Raw genomic sequence first — 16,814 nt, forward strand, 5'->3', positions numbered from 1 at the left:
CTAGTAGGCAGCAACTTTGAGGAGAGCGATGAGGCAAGAAGGGCATGCAAAAGCCCCACCTGAACCTGAAATACAGGTTTAAAGTGAAGGTAAAGGCAAAATAAGAAACATGAGTGTGTATACAAGTGTGGGTGGGAACCAGTTCTATGGGTATGGAAAACAAAAGAGAGATGACTGAAAAAATTTGAGACCAGGTGGTAAACATGAGAGCAAAACCACTTTTCCAACATAAAACAGTTGCACTACCCTTAGAGAGCAATGCTTTATGAAACTGCAAACCTTACTATCTAATTCCATTCTCTTTATTTTGTCTTGGCAATATCTACATGAATGGAAAAGAACTGCAAAAATAGATACATGCACTTTGGTTTTAGTGGCTTCCAGAACATGACTGGAATGGAAGCAATGGTTCTGACATTCACCTTCTTTTAAACGGTGGTTTCACTGAAAGGAGGTTGTTTCTTGAGCTTTTATTTAGCATATCATTTGTATATTAGCCAACAGAATTCCCAAAGGCTTTTCCCATGCTGCTCCTGTCTGTCTTTTTTTTTTTTAGAGTGCTCAACTGAAGGCTACTTCCAAAACGTATCTGTAAAACTTGCATTTGAATGCTCTTCACTCATAAAACAGATGGAAAAGTGAAGAGTAAGGAGGAGAAAAATGTACAGAAAGAAAGCAGACCTGTACAAAAAGTATCACAATGGAAAACAGAGGTCATTTGACTCTCCATTTCACCATAATAGAAATATTAAAAGTAATGTTATTAAAAATAATGTTCTTCAGACAGTGTGTCACATTCAATTCCTAAAACAGAATATCAGCTACCGTGTTTCTGTGCTGAAAGTCACTTTTCCACTGCTTTCTGTAGACTGTTTGCACTATTTAACTTTAAAGAGTCCAAAAGGTTTCTGATTGTTTCACTTCCTATTCCTTTCACCCTGTTCTTCATCTTGCTGGGATTACTTTTTCCAAATGGTATCAGTAGGGCTGCCAGTCCCCAAGGCTCTTTACTGATCATTCGCTGAGTTTTATCTTCTTTCTGTAAAATCCAGGCAGTTTCCCTGGCCATAGCTACAAATTTCTCCAGCTGTGGCTGATTAACATTCTTGCTGATATTAAGGTCTTGTTCAAAGGGATTCCAGATATAAAGAGGAGACGACTCAGGTTTATTTACTTCCTTTCCCTGCAGACAGTGGAAAGAAAAAGCCGAAGTTGCATTTGTGCATTATAGGGTGAGCAAATAACAAAACACTTGAGTTATTACATTAGCATTAGAAGTATTTTGACCTAGTACAGAACTTTTTGAAAAAAAAAAAATAGTCATTATTAATCAAGTTAATTTTCCAGTCAACTTGACTGTACGACCCCTGCTCTGTGAATTCTTAGTGGTGTTTTTTCTTGCTACATTCAGCTTAGATTTCCTTCAAGGCAAAGAACACACAACTACAGCTTAGCCTGTCTTTTTGGCCATTCTCCCATTTGCTTTTCCACAAACCTCAGACCTCACTCACTGCAGCCTCCTACTCCTACCTCCATTTGTGTATGGGCAGCACGAGTGTGTCATATTAACCTGCACAGCCTAGCTTGATAAACTGCTACAAGCACTTAAACTGTTCAAACCATTCGTCTCACAGTGCTCATTAAGAGCTAGTATAACAAAACAAGATTACTGTCTTGGCTTAAATTCCTCCCAGTTCAAGTCTGTCTTTTAACTACAGAGCTATTCAGGTCACGGTCCACTATTGGACACTTGGTATAGTACAGTGCAAGTTGTTGACAACTATGTAATTTGCTATTTAAATGCACTTCCATCTCAATGCTTATCAGTGCTACTTAGCTGACCTGCTCTGTATTGCAGAACCTCTGCAAGCCTTCTACTGCAAGCTCTAGCAGGCACCTACCAGCTACTGCTAGTCCAGGATGTGTCCACATACATGCTACCTACTTTTGCTCCAGGGCCAAGAGGACTGACTAGTTAAACAGAAAAAAAAAAAAATCAGCAGCACAGGCATCGCCCCTGACTAGCTCAGGCTCCACACGTATATATTTTTGCTTGCCTTTTTCAAGGCTTAATGGCAAACAAAAGTTCTCCTGCTTAATGAATCAGTTTTTAGGATCAACCTGCAGTGACAAAAAGAGCTCTTATGCCAATAACCCACAGTGCCCAAGTAGGAAACAAAACACAAACACGTGTCCACACGGTGACATGGCACTGAAACCCCCCCACCTGGTAAGCAGCCCAGCAGGAACAGGTGCAAGTTAAGGCAGTTACATTTATATATATTTCTATTACACTTGCATGCACACACATCAATAAATAGCATGACTTAAACATATAAAGTGTGGTAGTACAGATCTCTTGGCAAGCATAGATATCACGTTATCCGCCATGCTTTCTGAGTTGTAAGTACACTTACCGTAGGCCGATGTAAACTACAGTAGGAAACTCAAATGCCAAAAGCAAATTTCAGAACTCAGTTATAAGTTTTAATGCAGACATTGTTTGGTTCTGGACTCCCAACTTTAAATGCAAAGGCTCTTGGCATAGAGAGCTTGTCATAGACTTTTTCTATGACATACATGGTGACATTTTAAAAAGTTTTCCTCTCACAGAAGAAAAGCAGCTTCTACTTTTTAAAACCACCACTTTTATCACAGAGTTGTCAGAAAAAATCAGAGTCTGTGCTTTCCAACACCTCCAAGTAATGACACTGTAATGTTCTTAATGGTGCTGTAAGTGATTAGGCTCCAAGAGAAAAAACTCTCTTCCTTCACAGGAATGACTCAGTTTCTGGATACAACCAATTTAAATATACTTTGTATATCCCATTAAAAATGACAGAAATTGTTGCTTAGCATATGTAGTTTCTCAAATGTCAGACAGGGAAATTCAATTGATAATGATGAGAGATTAAAATTAATTTACCTTTCGAAGATTTATGGAATTCTTTCTGAAATCAAAGTTTCCAAAATATTCAAAAAACTCCCCCAACAATACATCTAAGGGAAAAAAAAAAAAAACAACAACACAATAGCCATCAGTAAAATTAATGGAAAGTTTATTATCAACATGCTCATAAAAATTAAAAACCAAAGTTGATGGAAATTTACCTACCAAGTGTTTCTGTATTTTCTGTAGGTTTAATCCTGCTTAAATCACTAACAAATGAGCAATCATATCCTCCAATTACATGCATGTCTTTGTCATCTGAAATAAAAATCAGAGGCATATTTTGAAGTGATAAACAATAAAGTGCCATTGTATTTAATAAAATTCAGGTAACAGACATTACTGAATTCAGTGAATTCTATCATATTAAGTAAATCAAATTAGGAGTTCACAAAGTGAAATTTCAGGTTAAGATTCAACTTAAGTGGGTAGAGGTTTAGAAGAAAAAAGGTCTATAGACAAGCAAAGGAAAAGAAGCATGAATAAATGGCATATTTTCAAAAGCCTACAGGAATAAGGTATATGATATCTTTGTATCTGTGAAGTTACTTCTTTTAAGTAACAAATCTGTTATTTCTGCATACAGAGCTTTATTATATACTGAACAGCACAAATCTCTGAGGTTAATACCTATAAGATGGTTTCAAAAAAGTTAGACCCAAAGTGTCCACCATATTTTTTTTTTTAATTAAGAGAATTAGGAATATTCCTGTAAAATTTCAGAACCAGTGTTTTGGTTTATGTTTAAAATTTCTACAGAATTCTGATGGAAATGCTTGAACTGATTTTAAAGCAACTGAACACAGATCTTTTTCTCCACTCAAAGTTTCCAAGGAAGCATGTCAATAAGCAGAAGGCATGAGTGAGGAATTGAGAACTTGAGGTGTCATACTCTATGCTTTCATTAGATTTACTGAAGATAACACACCCTAAAAGGTATGCATGAAACAGCCAGAACAGCTTGTTTGCAGAGATATAAGAATTGTTTGCAGATGGCCTGAACAGTCTCAAGGATATTACAAATTTTGAGGGAAAAAAATAGCCTCTTCTAAACATTTGGTTTCTATAAAACAATACACATCGTATCAATCTGCACAAAAACCTTAACAACTGCAGAGACATTTGAGACCTTACAAGTCTTCTAAAAACCAAAATACAAAATAAAGAAAAAACAGCCAGCATGGGAGCATTAGCAAATGAATGACTTTTAATTATCTCTAAGTAGAATTTAGTATTATACTGAAAAATGATTTGCCTTTAAAAATGCATTATTTTCACCCCAAAAAATCCTGAAGTAAAACTTGAATATTCCCTCAAACTGCCCTCATGCAATATGCATTAGTATTTGAGAGCATAAAGAAGTTTTGTTTATTCATCACTTTAGAGAAAACAAATGGGAAAGTCACTCAATGAATACATGAACAGCTGTCCTTACCTGCCAGTACTTTAAGTTGGTCTAGTGTTGGAATGATAGGTGGTGATCTCCTTTGCAGAAAAAACATGACCATCATGGTCAGAGAGAAGTTTGTAATCCAGGTACCAGGAGCACTATTTGTAAGTCCGTGAACACGGGCCCAACACCGTACACTGAACACTAGCGCTCTTACACGGGAATCCAGACAGCCATAGATATACAGGAGTTCTGAACTTTTTATAGCAATGCTGAAGAAGAAATGAAAAGTAAAAGACAAGTAAATAATGAGAAAATAGTCAAGTACCAGATGCAGTGTTCATTGCTCAGCCCTAGAGCATCAGTTATAAGGGAAGAGGGTATCCATAAAAAAGAAACATTTAACTTCATTTAAAAAAAAAAAATAGAAGAGAATGCCTGAAATTGTCCAGGATTAGATACCTGGTAGTTTTCCATAACAAGAATACAGTGATGGGTAAATAATAATGCTGCATTTGCACTGTATCCCGTTTCCTTGTTCCACATCACAGTGGAAGAAGAAAAAAACAAAATCAAAAAACCGTCATCAAGTACCCACAAGTGAAACTATGCAGAATCAAGGTGAAAAAACACCTTAGCTACAATCGCCTTTGAGGTACATTAGACAATATCTCTATCCTAATATACAATAAAAAAACAACTAGAACTTCTTTTACAACTTTAATCTAAAAAGTAATAAAATAATGCACTGAAAAATACATAAAGTGCAGCGACACAATGAAATCTTCAAAACAAGTCAGTTTGGTAATTTTTAAATTCCTGATGTTTGGTCCTGCTGAAAAACAACTACTTCAGAAGGATAAAGGTTTTCAGATGGATCAGTTTTACAGGCTTCATCCTATGGTCGTACAAACATTCATGTAGTGTACAAATGGGAGGGCAAAAAGCAGGAAAAAAAAAAAAAAAATAGAAGCACAGTTTGAGAGCAAAACTTACTCTGGGGTCAGTTTTACTCTAAAGTGCTTGTTGAACCACAGATGCAAGGGTTTTTACTCCTAATCTTGCACTGAATTTTTCTAAAAATCCACCATGGCATTTTTTGGGGAAGTTTACCATGTCAAAGTTTTGTTAACACCTGGACTTCTAAAGTTTCCACTGTGAAGTGCTTCCTTGTGTCCACAGAGGTTGTTATTACTCCAGATGATAACAAGACAACACACACAGCCCCAACCAGGCAAACTGTCAGCAGAGAATTACAAGGAAGTTTGCACAGAACTACATGCTGACTTTCGCTGTAGCCACATGTACAAAAGTAGTTTTATTGTAAGACATTTGCTCAGTACTGCCTTAACAACTCCTGCATATTCTGAAACAGAATTTTGGGTAATTCAGAAAATTCAGTCTAGGTTCTGATGGTATCTAATGTAGACAAATCACGAAATCTGCACTCAAAGTTGTATCAAAAGTATTCTGGAAGATAATCACTCATGTTTTACTATTCCCTAACAACAATGAAAACCTCATTTTTGATTATGTACCCCTATGCCAGGCCTATGGATGTATACTAGATTAAGATGGGTATTTCTTAATAAAATAAGTGACAGCAAAATAAATGATATGCTTTACTATCATCCAAATGAGAGCAAGCTGGAAGAGGAGAAAGATGCCAAGAGAGGTATTTTTAAGAAGCCTGCTCCCTCTATTGGGCACTGTTGTGAAAGGTCCTAAACGACAGTAACACTTTAGACTCCATTTTCTGATGCAGTGAGTTAGTTTAGCATTCAGGATACCTTGTCAGCAAACAGGTGGGTGCAGACCCTTATGAATTAAAAAGGACACCAAAATAACTACAAGGCAAATCACTGAATATTAACACAATGGAGATGCTTAATCTGAAAAGCAATCAAAAGAAAGCTGTGCATATACCCATACCCATGAAGGGAAGTAATGACTAACGAACACTGCCTTCTTCCTTATAAGCTACTATACTGTAGTATATACTACTGTATAGAGTGGTTTTCAAGTCTTCAGTTTCAGCTAGCAAGCATTTCCTATGCTGGAGAAAGATATCTTAAGCACATTAAAACCTAAGCTCTAGAAGTCAAAAATACCCCTTTTACTTTCAGAGCCAATATTCACATTTGTTAAGAACACACAAAGGAGTAGACTAAACAGTTTTCATTACAGGTTTTCAGAACATAAGTACATCAGTATTCTTCATAAACTTTTTAAAACCAGGTCTCACCTGTTGCTCACTGACAGATCACACTGGAATCCTGTTGGTTGATGGGAAAATTTCACCAGAGGGCAGCGAGCATTGAGTATCTTCTGCACGCTCACACATCCAGGGCCAAAATTATCGAGGCAATCACCAATCACAGAAAGAATTTTCTGATTTGCTAATCTTTCAGATGGTAATCTTTTCATCTGATACTCCATTTCGAAGGGACCTTTTTTCTAAAACAAAATTTTAAAAGTAAACTGTTAGCTCTAGAACGAAAGAGACATTTAAGAATACTTTTGAAAGACTACACCAGTTTGCAAAGAAGTCTGTACAGTGAGAGACTGAAAGACGAGAATTATTCAAAGCAGCCCACAGAACTTTAAAGATGTAAAAACATACTGCTTTCTCTTCTACATTCTTTTCCACTGATTCAATTTTTCCAGGTTAATGGTGATCAACTTACTGTAAAGTTACTTGTTCGGATGAGGGTATAATACTACTACATCCCACTATTGCCTAAAACAAGTAATTCTGGAATTCCCAAGAGAGAGTATATCCTCTGACTAAAAAATACAATTAAATTTAAAAGTAAGAGAGGCAAAACACAACCAAACTACCATTAATTTCAAACCACCAGTAATTCCATTTCAATTCCTCAAAGAACAATGTGTTATTAGACATAGCAGTCTTTTTCATTTAAAAAAAAATAAATAAAAATTATAGCATGCAAATTGCTTAATCCATCAAAATAAAGGTAAATTTCTGTCAGACTTAAAATAATCGCATCACAGTTTTTATGACAAATAAAAAAACCCATGGAGATGTATTTTGACAACATCAGACATGAATTTTCCTGCAGATCTCTGAATTGTCATCTTTGTAGTTTTGTGTTGGTTTAGGCCCTGCTGGGACCGGAGACCACGTTGCCATTGTCCCTCTCCCACCCTTGGACACAAGTAGGGCACAAACCCCGGGTTAAAATAAAAAGATATTTAATACAACAGTGTAATAAGCAATCTGAACAACAACAGTAGCAATGGTAACAACAGTAAACAGTAATAACAGTAAATAAGACAAAAGATATACAGAGAGATACTGTAATGGATACAGACAGCCCTGTGCTTCCCACGACCAAAGCCACAAAGGAAGAAAATTCCCGCGCTCCTGCATCCGGACCTGATGTCAGCATGGTATGAATAACCCAGCTGGAGATCCCTTCCCCCTTCTCTGCTGGGGAAACTTAACCCTATCCTAGCTGAACCAGGACAAGTTTATACCTCAATAAAATAACTGCATACCTATGAAATCTTTGTTCTCTTTATAGTCTCTCTACATTTTTAAGCCTCAACTAATTTTGCTTGTTAATCCAGTACCCGACACTGACTTACCCTCCCCCTTGGAACATGTCATGGGGGAATGCATACTATACAAACAGCACTATGCAGTGACCTGACTAGTCCTCTGAGACTCAGAGGAGGTTACTTTTGTTGTCATCAGGCTAGCTAGCACAAAGAAAACTCAGAGACATGAGAAACAATTCAGAAGTTATGGACCTTGCAGCCTTTCCCATGGCTGAATTTCTGAGATGCTCTAGCAATCACTGAGGCTCTCCTCTCACCAACACCTCTCCAGGCAGCACGGGTGTTGGAATATATACTAGGAGAGAGGTCCCCAATCCTATCTGGCCATGTAGCCGCATGCTACAGCAGGGCTGGCTCACAGTGAAAGGAGCCTGTAACTATCAACACTGAGGTAGGTAACAGGAAAGAAAAAGATGGGGACTCAGCTGACATGTAGGTGTGGTGGTATTCAGACCTTTATGTTTGTGACAAAAACCACAACAGGCTTTCCCAGACAGCAGTTCAATCTCTCTCAAAAGCTGAATGAAGACTTTTTTGTAATGATAAAACAGACACTCTTAATAATTGATAGGACCTCCATACGTAGCTTTGGGGGATAAAGTACTGATACACTTGCCCCAACACAGTGGTTCTCCCCCTGTTCTTGCCATGTTGCTCAGAACAGCAAATGTAGGTACTACTTTGGGGTAAATTGATATAGTACCCTCAGCAAGAAGCATTAACTGTTTTAACACAAAAACTGTAACTCTAAAAAATATCACAGAACTCTGTTTTAAGTCATTCACTAATCTCCCAAACTCCTCACGTGTTAAAAACACCCTATCTGTGGTCAAACACCGTACAGATAATCCACTCTTTGTAAAGAATGCTCCCACTTTTGCTGCTTTTTTTATTTCACAGCTAGTAATCAGTTTACCATAAGACTCAAAAAACGTTACTTAATGTAAATAGGTGCTGAAATGCCTGGTCATCCTCCACTGCTGGTACCTCCTGAAACACTGCAGTAGTAAAGAAATCAGAAGATACCCTTTCCACTGCAGCTGTATCATCTTGTAACTAAAGCTACCTCCCCCCGTCTTCACTTGTTCTAAGACAGTCAATTTATGTATACTAGCAACACAGTTTGCCAGGGAGGATATCATTATCCCTGTAAATCACACTGCCAACTACATGAGACTTTTGCTTTCCTCTGAAGTATTGTCTATTGCCTATCATAGGAGATGCACCCAACATCTTGTTTCCCTACTGTATTGGGTTTACATGGCAAGGTTTTGGTAGTGAGGAGCTGCAGGCCATGGAGAGGAGCAGGTTTTCTGGCAGGACCTGTAACCCTGTGGGGAACCCACACTGGAGCAGCCTGTTCCTGAAGGACTGTACCCTATAGGAAGGACCCACGCTAGAGCAGTTCTTTGAAGAGCTGGGGCCTGCAAGAGAGATCCCATGCTGGAGCAGGGGAGCAGTATGAGGAGGAAGGATCGGCAGAGACAAAGCTTTATGAACTGACTGCAACCCCCATTCCCCATCCCCCTGGGCCGCCTAAGGGGAGGATATAGAAGTGCTGGGAGTGAAGTTGAGCCCGGGAAAAAGAGGGTGGTGCTGAGGTCATTTTGGGTTTTTAATTTCTCACTATCCTACTCTGTTATTAACTGGCAATTAAATTGATCTTCCCCAAGTTGAGTCTGTTTCGCCTGTGACTGTAATTGGCAAGTCACCTCCCTGTCCTTACCTCGACCCACAATCTTTTTCACCTTATTTTCTCTGCTCATCCTGCTGAGGAGGGGGGAGCGAGAGAGCAACTGGATGGGCAGCTGGAGGCCAGCCAAGGTTAACCCACCACACCTACAAAGCACAAAGCTCTCTAGGTGCTAGCATCTTAGTCTCCCATTTTGACTTGATTTGAGACACAAGAGTTGCACTAAAGGTTTCTACACTTCTTCACAGGACAATGCTCTAATGTATCTTGATGCAGCAGACATGCCCATGTTTTAATGCTTCAATATTTCAACAAAACCAAGAAGATCATCAACTTTAGTGTGTAAAGACACGTAAGGCAAGAGCCTCACTGAACCACACAGAGATAAAGTATGGCACACAGCCTATTAACCTATCATGTAACCAGAAAATTATGCTCAGATAGTAGCCCCACTGGCTTTTGCTGCAGCATCCCCATAGTAATGTCTGTCAACCATCCACAAATAATCACAACTGCTAGTAACCCCGCCCATCATCGAGTAACTCTGAAGTTCCTAACAGCACTTTTATTTCTACAGAGGATGAATACTAAATAAAACAGCTAGTTATAAAACATAGTTTGAAAACAGATGTTTTATACTTGAAAGCTTTTTCCTTCAAAATTTAAGCGGTAACTACTGTTTAAATGTGAAGGGTTCCTAGATTTTAACACTTCTCACATATGCATGATGCTTCCACTCTTCAGCCAACATACTTGCTTTCATTGTGTTTGATCACTGCAATACTACTAAAAAGTATATAAATTTGAAGGGGTATTTCTTTAGAAGTGACTTACATGGAAATATACAAATTGTACAGAAAAGCTAAGGGAATTTTCAGTCCTCAAAAGCTGAAGCCCATTGCCTTTATTTTTTGCTTTTAAGGAAAACAAAGCTAGTTTTTCCCAAACTGTCACCATACAAATAAAAGTTTTCAGAACGCCACAATCACATACTTAATTACCCATTCAGAATCCATGAAGAATCCCAACTTCTCCACAGGGCATTTCTGATCCAACTCTCCTTTCTTCCTATCTTGATTCTCATCTCTCTCTTTCATATTTTGTTCTCCGATCCGAAAGGATATTTACACCGTTCACAGTCAAGAAACAGCAGCAAGGGATAAGATCCTTCCAAAAACGCCTTGTGTGATCCCTTCCCATTCTTCATGTCGACATGCACGTGGACTGAGACACAACCTACTCTAAATAACAGTTATGATTTGAAGTTGCTCAGATACCAACACTAAACATGTGAACTTGGTTACACAGTGCAGATTTCCAAATCATCGCATGGGTAAAGCCATATTAAGATGAAATTTAATATGTGCATTGAAAAAAACAATATTGTTGACTGAATATTGCTTACTGGCAGTCTTGTAACCCTCCGGCTTCTCAAGATAGTGATGCAAATTCTGTACTTCCGTCAGCAAAGCAAGTGAGTGTATTTCAGTTTCAAGCCTCTTACACTTGCTTAGTAAACACCACTTGTATTGGTGCTTACTGTTGTATTATCAGTGAGACATCTGAATAATTATGAAGTATCTTATGAAAACTCTGACAACTGAAAGTATCTGCATTGATCTGGCTCAGTTCCTGTTTTGCTCCTGGGGGCCAGTTCCCAAAACAACTACAGTCCACATACACTAGCTTATCCTCAGGTTCCTTTCAGAAGTAAGCTAACTAATTCCCTTCACAATGAAAGTCAGGTGATGTTAACATGGTAATTTCCTCTGAACAGACAACACAAATATGAACATGTCTGCCACCTATAACTATGCACCAATACTATCCCACGCTTTAAACTTTCACACCTCCACACACTCTTATGTGTGCATATACGCATATAAATATGCACACCTGTACACAATTCAGTAACTTTTCTGTAGCATTGTCAATTCTTTAAACTAAGGAAAAGAACCTGACAATCCGCCCAAAATGCATATGCACACACAGGCATAAAATTATGAAAATGAAAGCCAAGCTTTAAAACAGCGTAGATGAAGCCCAGCAGCTCCAGAGAAGAAAACGCAACAGTAAGATGAGAAGGTCTGACACTGCTGAATCAATTTTGGAGGATGAGGGTTTTTTTCACAGTGAAATTCGCCCTAACAGTACAAAGTCTAAGTAAACGCCAAGTAATTTTCTTCCTATTGTAAGGAAGATCTCTTTCATGACACATCCATCTTTTGAAAGTCTTCAAATGCAGACATTCAAATAAACTTATTCAGAGTCTATAGTACAAACTCATATAAAACCTAAATATAAATAAACTGATTCCAGCAAACGAGCTGCACTGTTGAAGAAATCCAACAAACTGAAGATACACAGAATAATCTTACCATTTTTGTAACACGCTTTTGTGTGTCATGGAAGTCCAGAAACATGTCCACATCACATCCCAATTTGCCAAAGGTGTTGACTGAAGAGCCAAATGGCCTTACCACGCTGTCTGGAAAATACGCACGTGCGAAATCCCGAACCAGAGAACAGGCCAGAAATCGGAGCCTGATATTTTCCTCTGTAAGCTGATACTCATTCAGTAGAATGTACATCTGACTGCTTATCTAGTTAAGAAAATAAACACTGTAAAAATACAACGACCCATCTTCTATCTATTAATGTATATTTTTACCTACTTAATATGATTGCAATTAGATTTTTTTTGATCTCAAACAGGTTTATTTCATGCAGAAAAAAATATTTTGTCAATTAAAATTACTGATTTCATCTGTTTCAATGTAGGAGAACCATTCATACAAAATTCTAACAGGGGTTATTTTTTTTTAATAAATTGCTTTAAAAGTTGCATATGACCACTTGCAAATCTGAAACGGACATGACTCATTTTAAATTGAGAGAGACGCAGAAACCTCTACTTACACTGTCTGCATGACAAAGCTTTTGAATAAGGTCTTTCACTGGAATGTGAGACTGAGGAGAGAGGTGAACTGGTGTCTCTTCAGCAGCTTGACCCACTGGGTTTTTCAGCATGAAAGTAAAAATTCTAGATTTAAATGGGACAACATGACGCTCTACAGCACTTGGGATTCCAATAGCATCCTGCAATGAGGCTATACTCGTCTTTTCCGAAAATTCTATTAAAGCATGGATACCCTAAAACATTAAGAATGGAAATAGACAGGGTTAGATAAATGCATACAAGCTTGAACTGAATGTACTGATATTATTCAGATGTTCCTGGGAGCATTAAGACAGTTTAATATGACAGTCCTGAAGATGAATGCTAGGTTCTGTACCTCAAGACTTTTTAGACAGCTTTTCACAAGAAATCAAAAATATTTAAGACATGCTATTCTTGGCAGTGAGCACTAAACATAAAAATTGTAAAATGTATTTATCTTCACAACTGTAATGCTCAAGAAACACATAAAAAAGAGTTAGCTCTATTGTTAGAACAGTGAACAGTGCTATGTAAAAGTTTAGAAGGTTTAGTGCAAAACAGGTTGCTAGCTAGCCCTTTGAGGTGTGCTTAGCTGAGATGAATAAAAATCTGTTGCTCTGCAACTTCCAAACATTAGCAAAGATATAAACTAATTTAATATACTAATTATTTATATTTGCTTAACTTTCATGTATGAGGCCTTGACCAAATGCTAGCATTTCTTTTTGTCTAAGTCTAGATTTTAGTTTATATTGTTAAACACTTACACGATTTTCAAACAAGAAATGACTCTTAATGTTTCCATGACTGGATAAATACTGCAATAATTTCTTTTCGTTAAGTTTTGGTGGGCACTTAATTAAAACAGTCCGTTCTGCTTGCTCCAATTGTTCTGTTTGGACCTCAGTGAATGTCTTCTTTCTGATATTGACTTCAGCATCTGTGAGAAGAAATAAGCATCAAGGCTTTTCTACATAAACAAATTTTAAAATTATTTTTGTAGACTAATATCTCTTCCTCTGGATTGAACAACTGAACAAAGGTTTCTCCTCGTTCTCTAAGAGGGTTACGTCATAAGCGAAAACAATCAAGAATGAATGAAAGACACAAACATGCCTCTCACAAATACATACATTTGTAAGAACAAGGAATAGGAAATGTATGAAGAAATACTGACTTCTCTGGATGCCACAGGAAACTTGATGATACAAGGAATCTTCACTCTTCTTTGATTTGCTGTTCACCATCAAAAAACTCAGCACACACACAGTCCGACTCTGCATACAAGTCTGAAAACACCAGCTAGGGTATGAGGCGGAGCTAGACCTTTGGCAAGCTGCACTGAAAAGATAGTTTCTCTCAGCTACCACAAAACCAGCACTTTCACCTTTGGAACAATTCAACACTTGCTTATTTTCACAACTCACCACCTTCTTTTACAGTAAACTCCTACTCAAAATTTTTGTTTAATACTATACTTTCATCTACTCTACTACAATAAACCCACATATCAGTCACATCTTACCACACTACTGGCAATCTATATTGTTGCTGACAGACTACAGAATTAACATGGAAATGAGACATGCTGGAACATCCAGAAACACAGAAACTTTCTTCTTGATTGCATACAGGAAAAGGGGCCATGTCCCAGATTTGAAATCATAATCACTTCCCTGCATAACTCTCAAACTAATCCATTGACCACATCACATTAGCAAAGCCTGTGAAGCTGTTACCTGTTAATACCGCCATTTATAATTCAGACTGGGAAGCTGGAGAACATGCAGTTCTCTGCAGCTACTACCTGCTAACGGAGATTCAGCTGAGAGCTCTTCATTCTATATTTTTGATTTTGAGGAACCCATGGGATATTGTGGCCTCAAGAAAATCTTCTAATGACATTTGCTAGCATTATCTTCTTAAAAACACTTTCATTTTACAAGTTTATGGAACTCTCACACAGGCTTGTAAGTAATAACCTAAGTACTTGTTTGAACAGCTTGGTTTTATATAATATTTTTTATTAGACCAAAGAAGCACTTTATGAAGATGATAAATATCCTGTTTTCCGAAGGGGCAAAGAAGTGTGAAGTCACTGAGATGCAGAAAGAACAAGTCCCGTGGATGAGTGCCACAGTCAGGAGATGAACCCCCATCTTCTCACTCCCACAGTTCTCTGCATTAGGCCTGAGCAGCTATGTGATTCTTGCCTAACTTACTACCTGTACATGCTTAGTTACTCTAGTGGAAGACATGCCCTGACGTCTCTTCCCAGCTCTGCTGCCATTTGCACAGTCCAAGCATAGCACAGGTGCAGATGATCATATCCAAATGGTGGTTGTGAGCATTTTAGATGAGTGCGAGGCAGTCCACTTTGCTTTCTTCCTCTGTTCCATACAACATTTCCAGTTAGTGCCAGAGGTTCACAATTAGTTGATAAGAGGTATACACCAGTACCGCTGCTGAAAGAAACAGCCCCATCCTCCACATGGGGCCCTCTGTACACAGATGCTAATGCAAGCATTCGCATAGCCACATAGGAAACCAGGTGAGACTAATGATCAAACGCATAAATCAAAACAAGAATGATTAACTGAAATCTGGAACTGTTCCTTAATCCAGTCTGTTGCACATTTGTCAGTACAAGGATATGAACAACAAAAGACTGCTGGTTTTGTGAAACTGTGATAATACAGCCTAATCTTCTCCTCCCTTTATAAAGAGGTTGCTACCTAAAGTTTTTCAAGCTCTGAAACATGACCATAAGCGGAAGCACAGGCCTCAGGCTCACAAATGCATTAACTGTGAGTTACATAGTACACCCAAGCTACAACACATCAACAACGTGCTCAGTATTTCTTGGCTTGTCCTACAGACACGGCAACAAGCAAACGTCTCCTATGTCTTTTTACGGGGGCCTCTGGGGAATAGCCACTGTCACTTACCTTACCTCTAGCTGGTACCTACGTTTAATAAACCAAGCCCCAGACAAAGACAGCAGATTCTGGCCCCCTAGACTGCGGCCGGGAAGGCACGGGCAGATCTCGCTGTCATTGGGATGCCCCCGGCAGGGGCTCCCCGAGCCCTGAAGGGCAGCAGCACATCACGCCCGGGACGCCGGTAATGCCCATGTGCCTCTCCCGGAGCCGAATCGCCCGCCGCAAACATAACAAGCGGCCACCCCGCCCTCGCCTGACCTCATCCACAACCCCCGAGAGAAACAACCGTGCCGCTCCGGCCCCACACACCAGCCCGGCCCTGAAGGAAACATGGCGCGGCGACCCCTACCTTCACCCGCCTCCTCGGCGCCGGCTACCTGCGGCGCTCTTTGCACCGCGGCGCCGGAGGAGCCGAGCCGGGCCTGCCCGCGGCCCGCGCAGGCACCGGCTGCCGCCGCCGGGACGGGGAGGCGCAGGCGGCCCCGCAGCAGGGGCAGGGGCAGGGACAGCGCCCGCCTGCCCGCGCGGTGCGCCATTACCGGGCCGGGCCGCACCGCGCCGGCAGCAGCCTCTGCGCAGGCGCCGCCCGCCGCCTTCGACGGCGGCCGGCGAGGCTCAGCCTTCTTCCGTCCGGCGGGGGGCCGCTCCTGGCTTACTGAGCCCCGCCTGGGTTTACGTGCACGACCTTTCCCAGGACGGGACAGGCTGTTGTTGCCGCCGGGGCGTGTGAGAGTAGGTAGCTGTCTGCTCTGGCACGAGGGAGCAAACCTACCTGGCCAGGCCAGGCCTAAGGCACATGGGTGCAGGCAGCTGCCTGCTGGTGCGAGGGGCACGCAGCAGCCTAGGCCTCCTGTGGGCCCAGGTGCCAGGGCCTGTGGTCTCCCCTCACATGAGCCCCACCAGCCACGGGCAGGAGGGTGAAGGTGGGTGTGGAGGTGAACCTGAAGGGGCCGATGGCCAAGGTGATGGGGGACAAATGTAGATTTTAGCAGACTGACTGTTTAAGAAGGGGAAATAAGACGTTTGTTTGGTCCCATGCCAGGGATGCGACAGTGGAGTTACTGTTGAGAAGGCAGCACACGTGTTCTGTGGGATCAGGAATGCCGTGATTGGGGCACAGAGCTGCAGGATGCTAGGGAAGTAGTCACTGACCTACAGCACAGTTCACCAGGTATGGGCTGGAGAAGATGTCATTTTATTTAGTATTTAAAAGCAGTCGTTTATGTAAAACTTGTGGGTGCATCTGTAGTGTATGTTAGGGGCCATGTGGCTACTCCTGTGTGAGTGGGTGTTCACTACAGAGCTACACTCAT

The 16,814-nt window shown here is 40.2% G+C and overlaps 1 protein-coding gene across 1 annotated transcript; it reads right to left on the reverse strand.

The window, feature by feature from the left end:
* Nucleotides 1-286: 286 nt before the first annotated feature.
* Nucleotides 287-16,046, reverse strand: MTPAP (mitochondrial poly(A) polymerase). Its single transcript, XM_074900061.1, has 9 exons — nucleotides 15,851-16,046; nucleotides 13,327-13,499; nucleotides 12,538-12,771; nucleotides 11,997-12,221; nucleotides 6,586-6,797; nucleotides 4,386-4,612; nucleotides 3,116-3,208; nucleotides 2,927-3,000; nucleotides 287-1,183 (listed from the first exon to the last, which is right to left on the reverse strand). The coding sequence occupies exons 1-9, from the start codon at nucleotides 16,035-16,037 to the stop codon at nucleotides 845-847; spliced, it is 1,764 nt and encodes a 587-aa protein (XP_074756162.1). The 5' UTR covers nucleotides 16,038-16,046; the 3' UTR covers nucleotides 287-844.
* Nucleotides 16,047-16,814: the final 768 nt, after the last annotated feature.

Source organism: Athene noctua, chromosome 2, assembly GCF_965140245.1.
Source record: "Athene noctua chromosome 2, bAthNoc1.hap1.1, whole genome shotgun sequence".
NCBI classification, from domain to species: domain Eukaryota; kingdom Metazoa; phylum Chordata; class Aves; order Strigiformes; family Strigidae; genus Athene; species Athene noctua.

Excerpts from the sequence above, each read along its gene's own strand:
- MTPAP (XM_074900061.1), bottom strand. The coding sequence starts at position 16,037 with ATGGCGCACCGCGCGGGCAGGCGGGCGCTGTCCCTGCCCCTGCCCCTG. Across the intron at positions 12,222-12,537 it reads AGCTTTGTCATGCAGACAGT|ATAAGCAGTCAGATGTACAT; the intron begins GTAAGTAGAGGT and ends TTTCTTAACTAG. Across the intron at positions 6,798-11,996 it reads AAAAGCGTGTTACAAAAATG|AAAAAAGGTCCCTTCGAAAT; the intron begins GTAAGATTATTC and ends ATTTTGTTTTAG.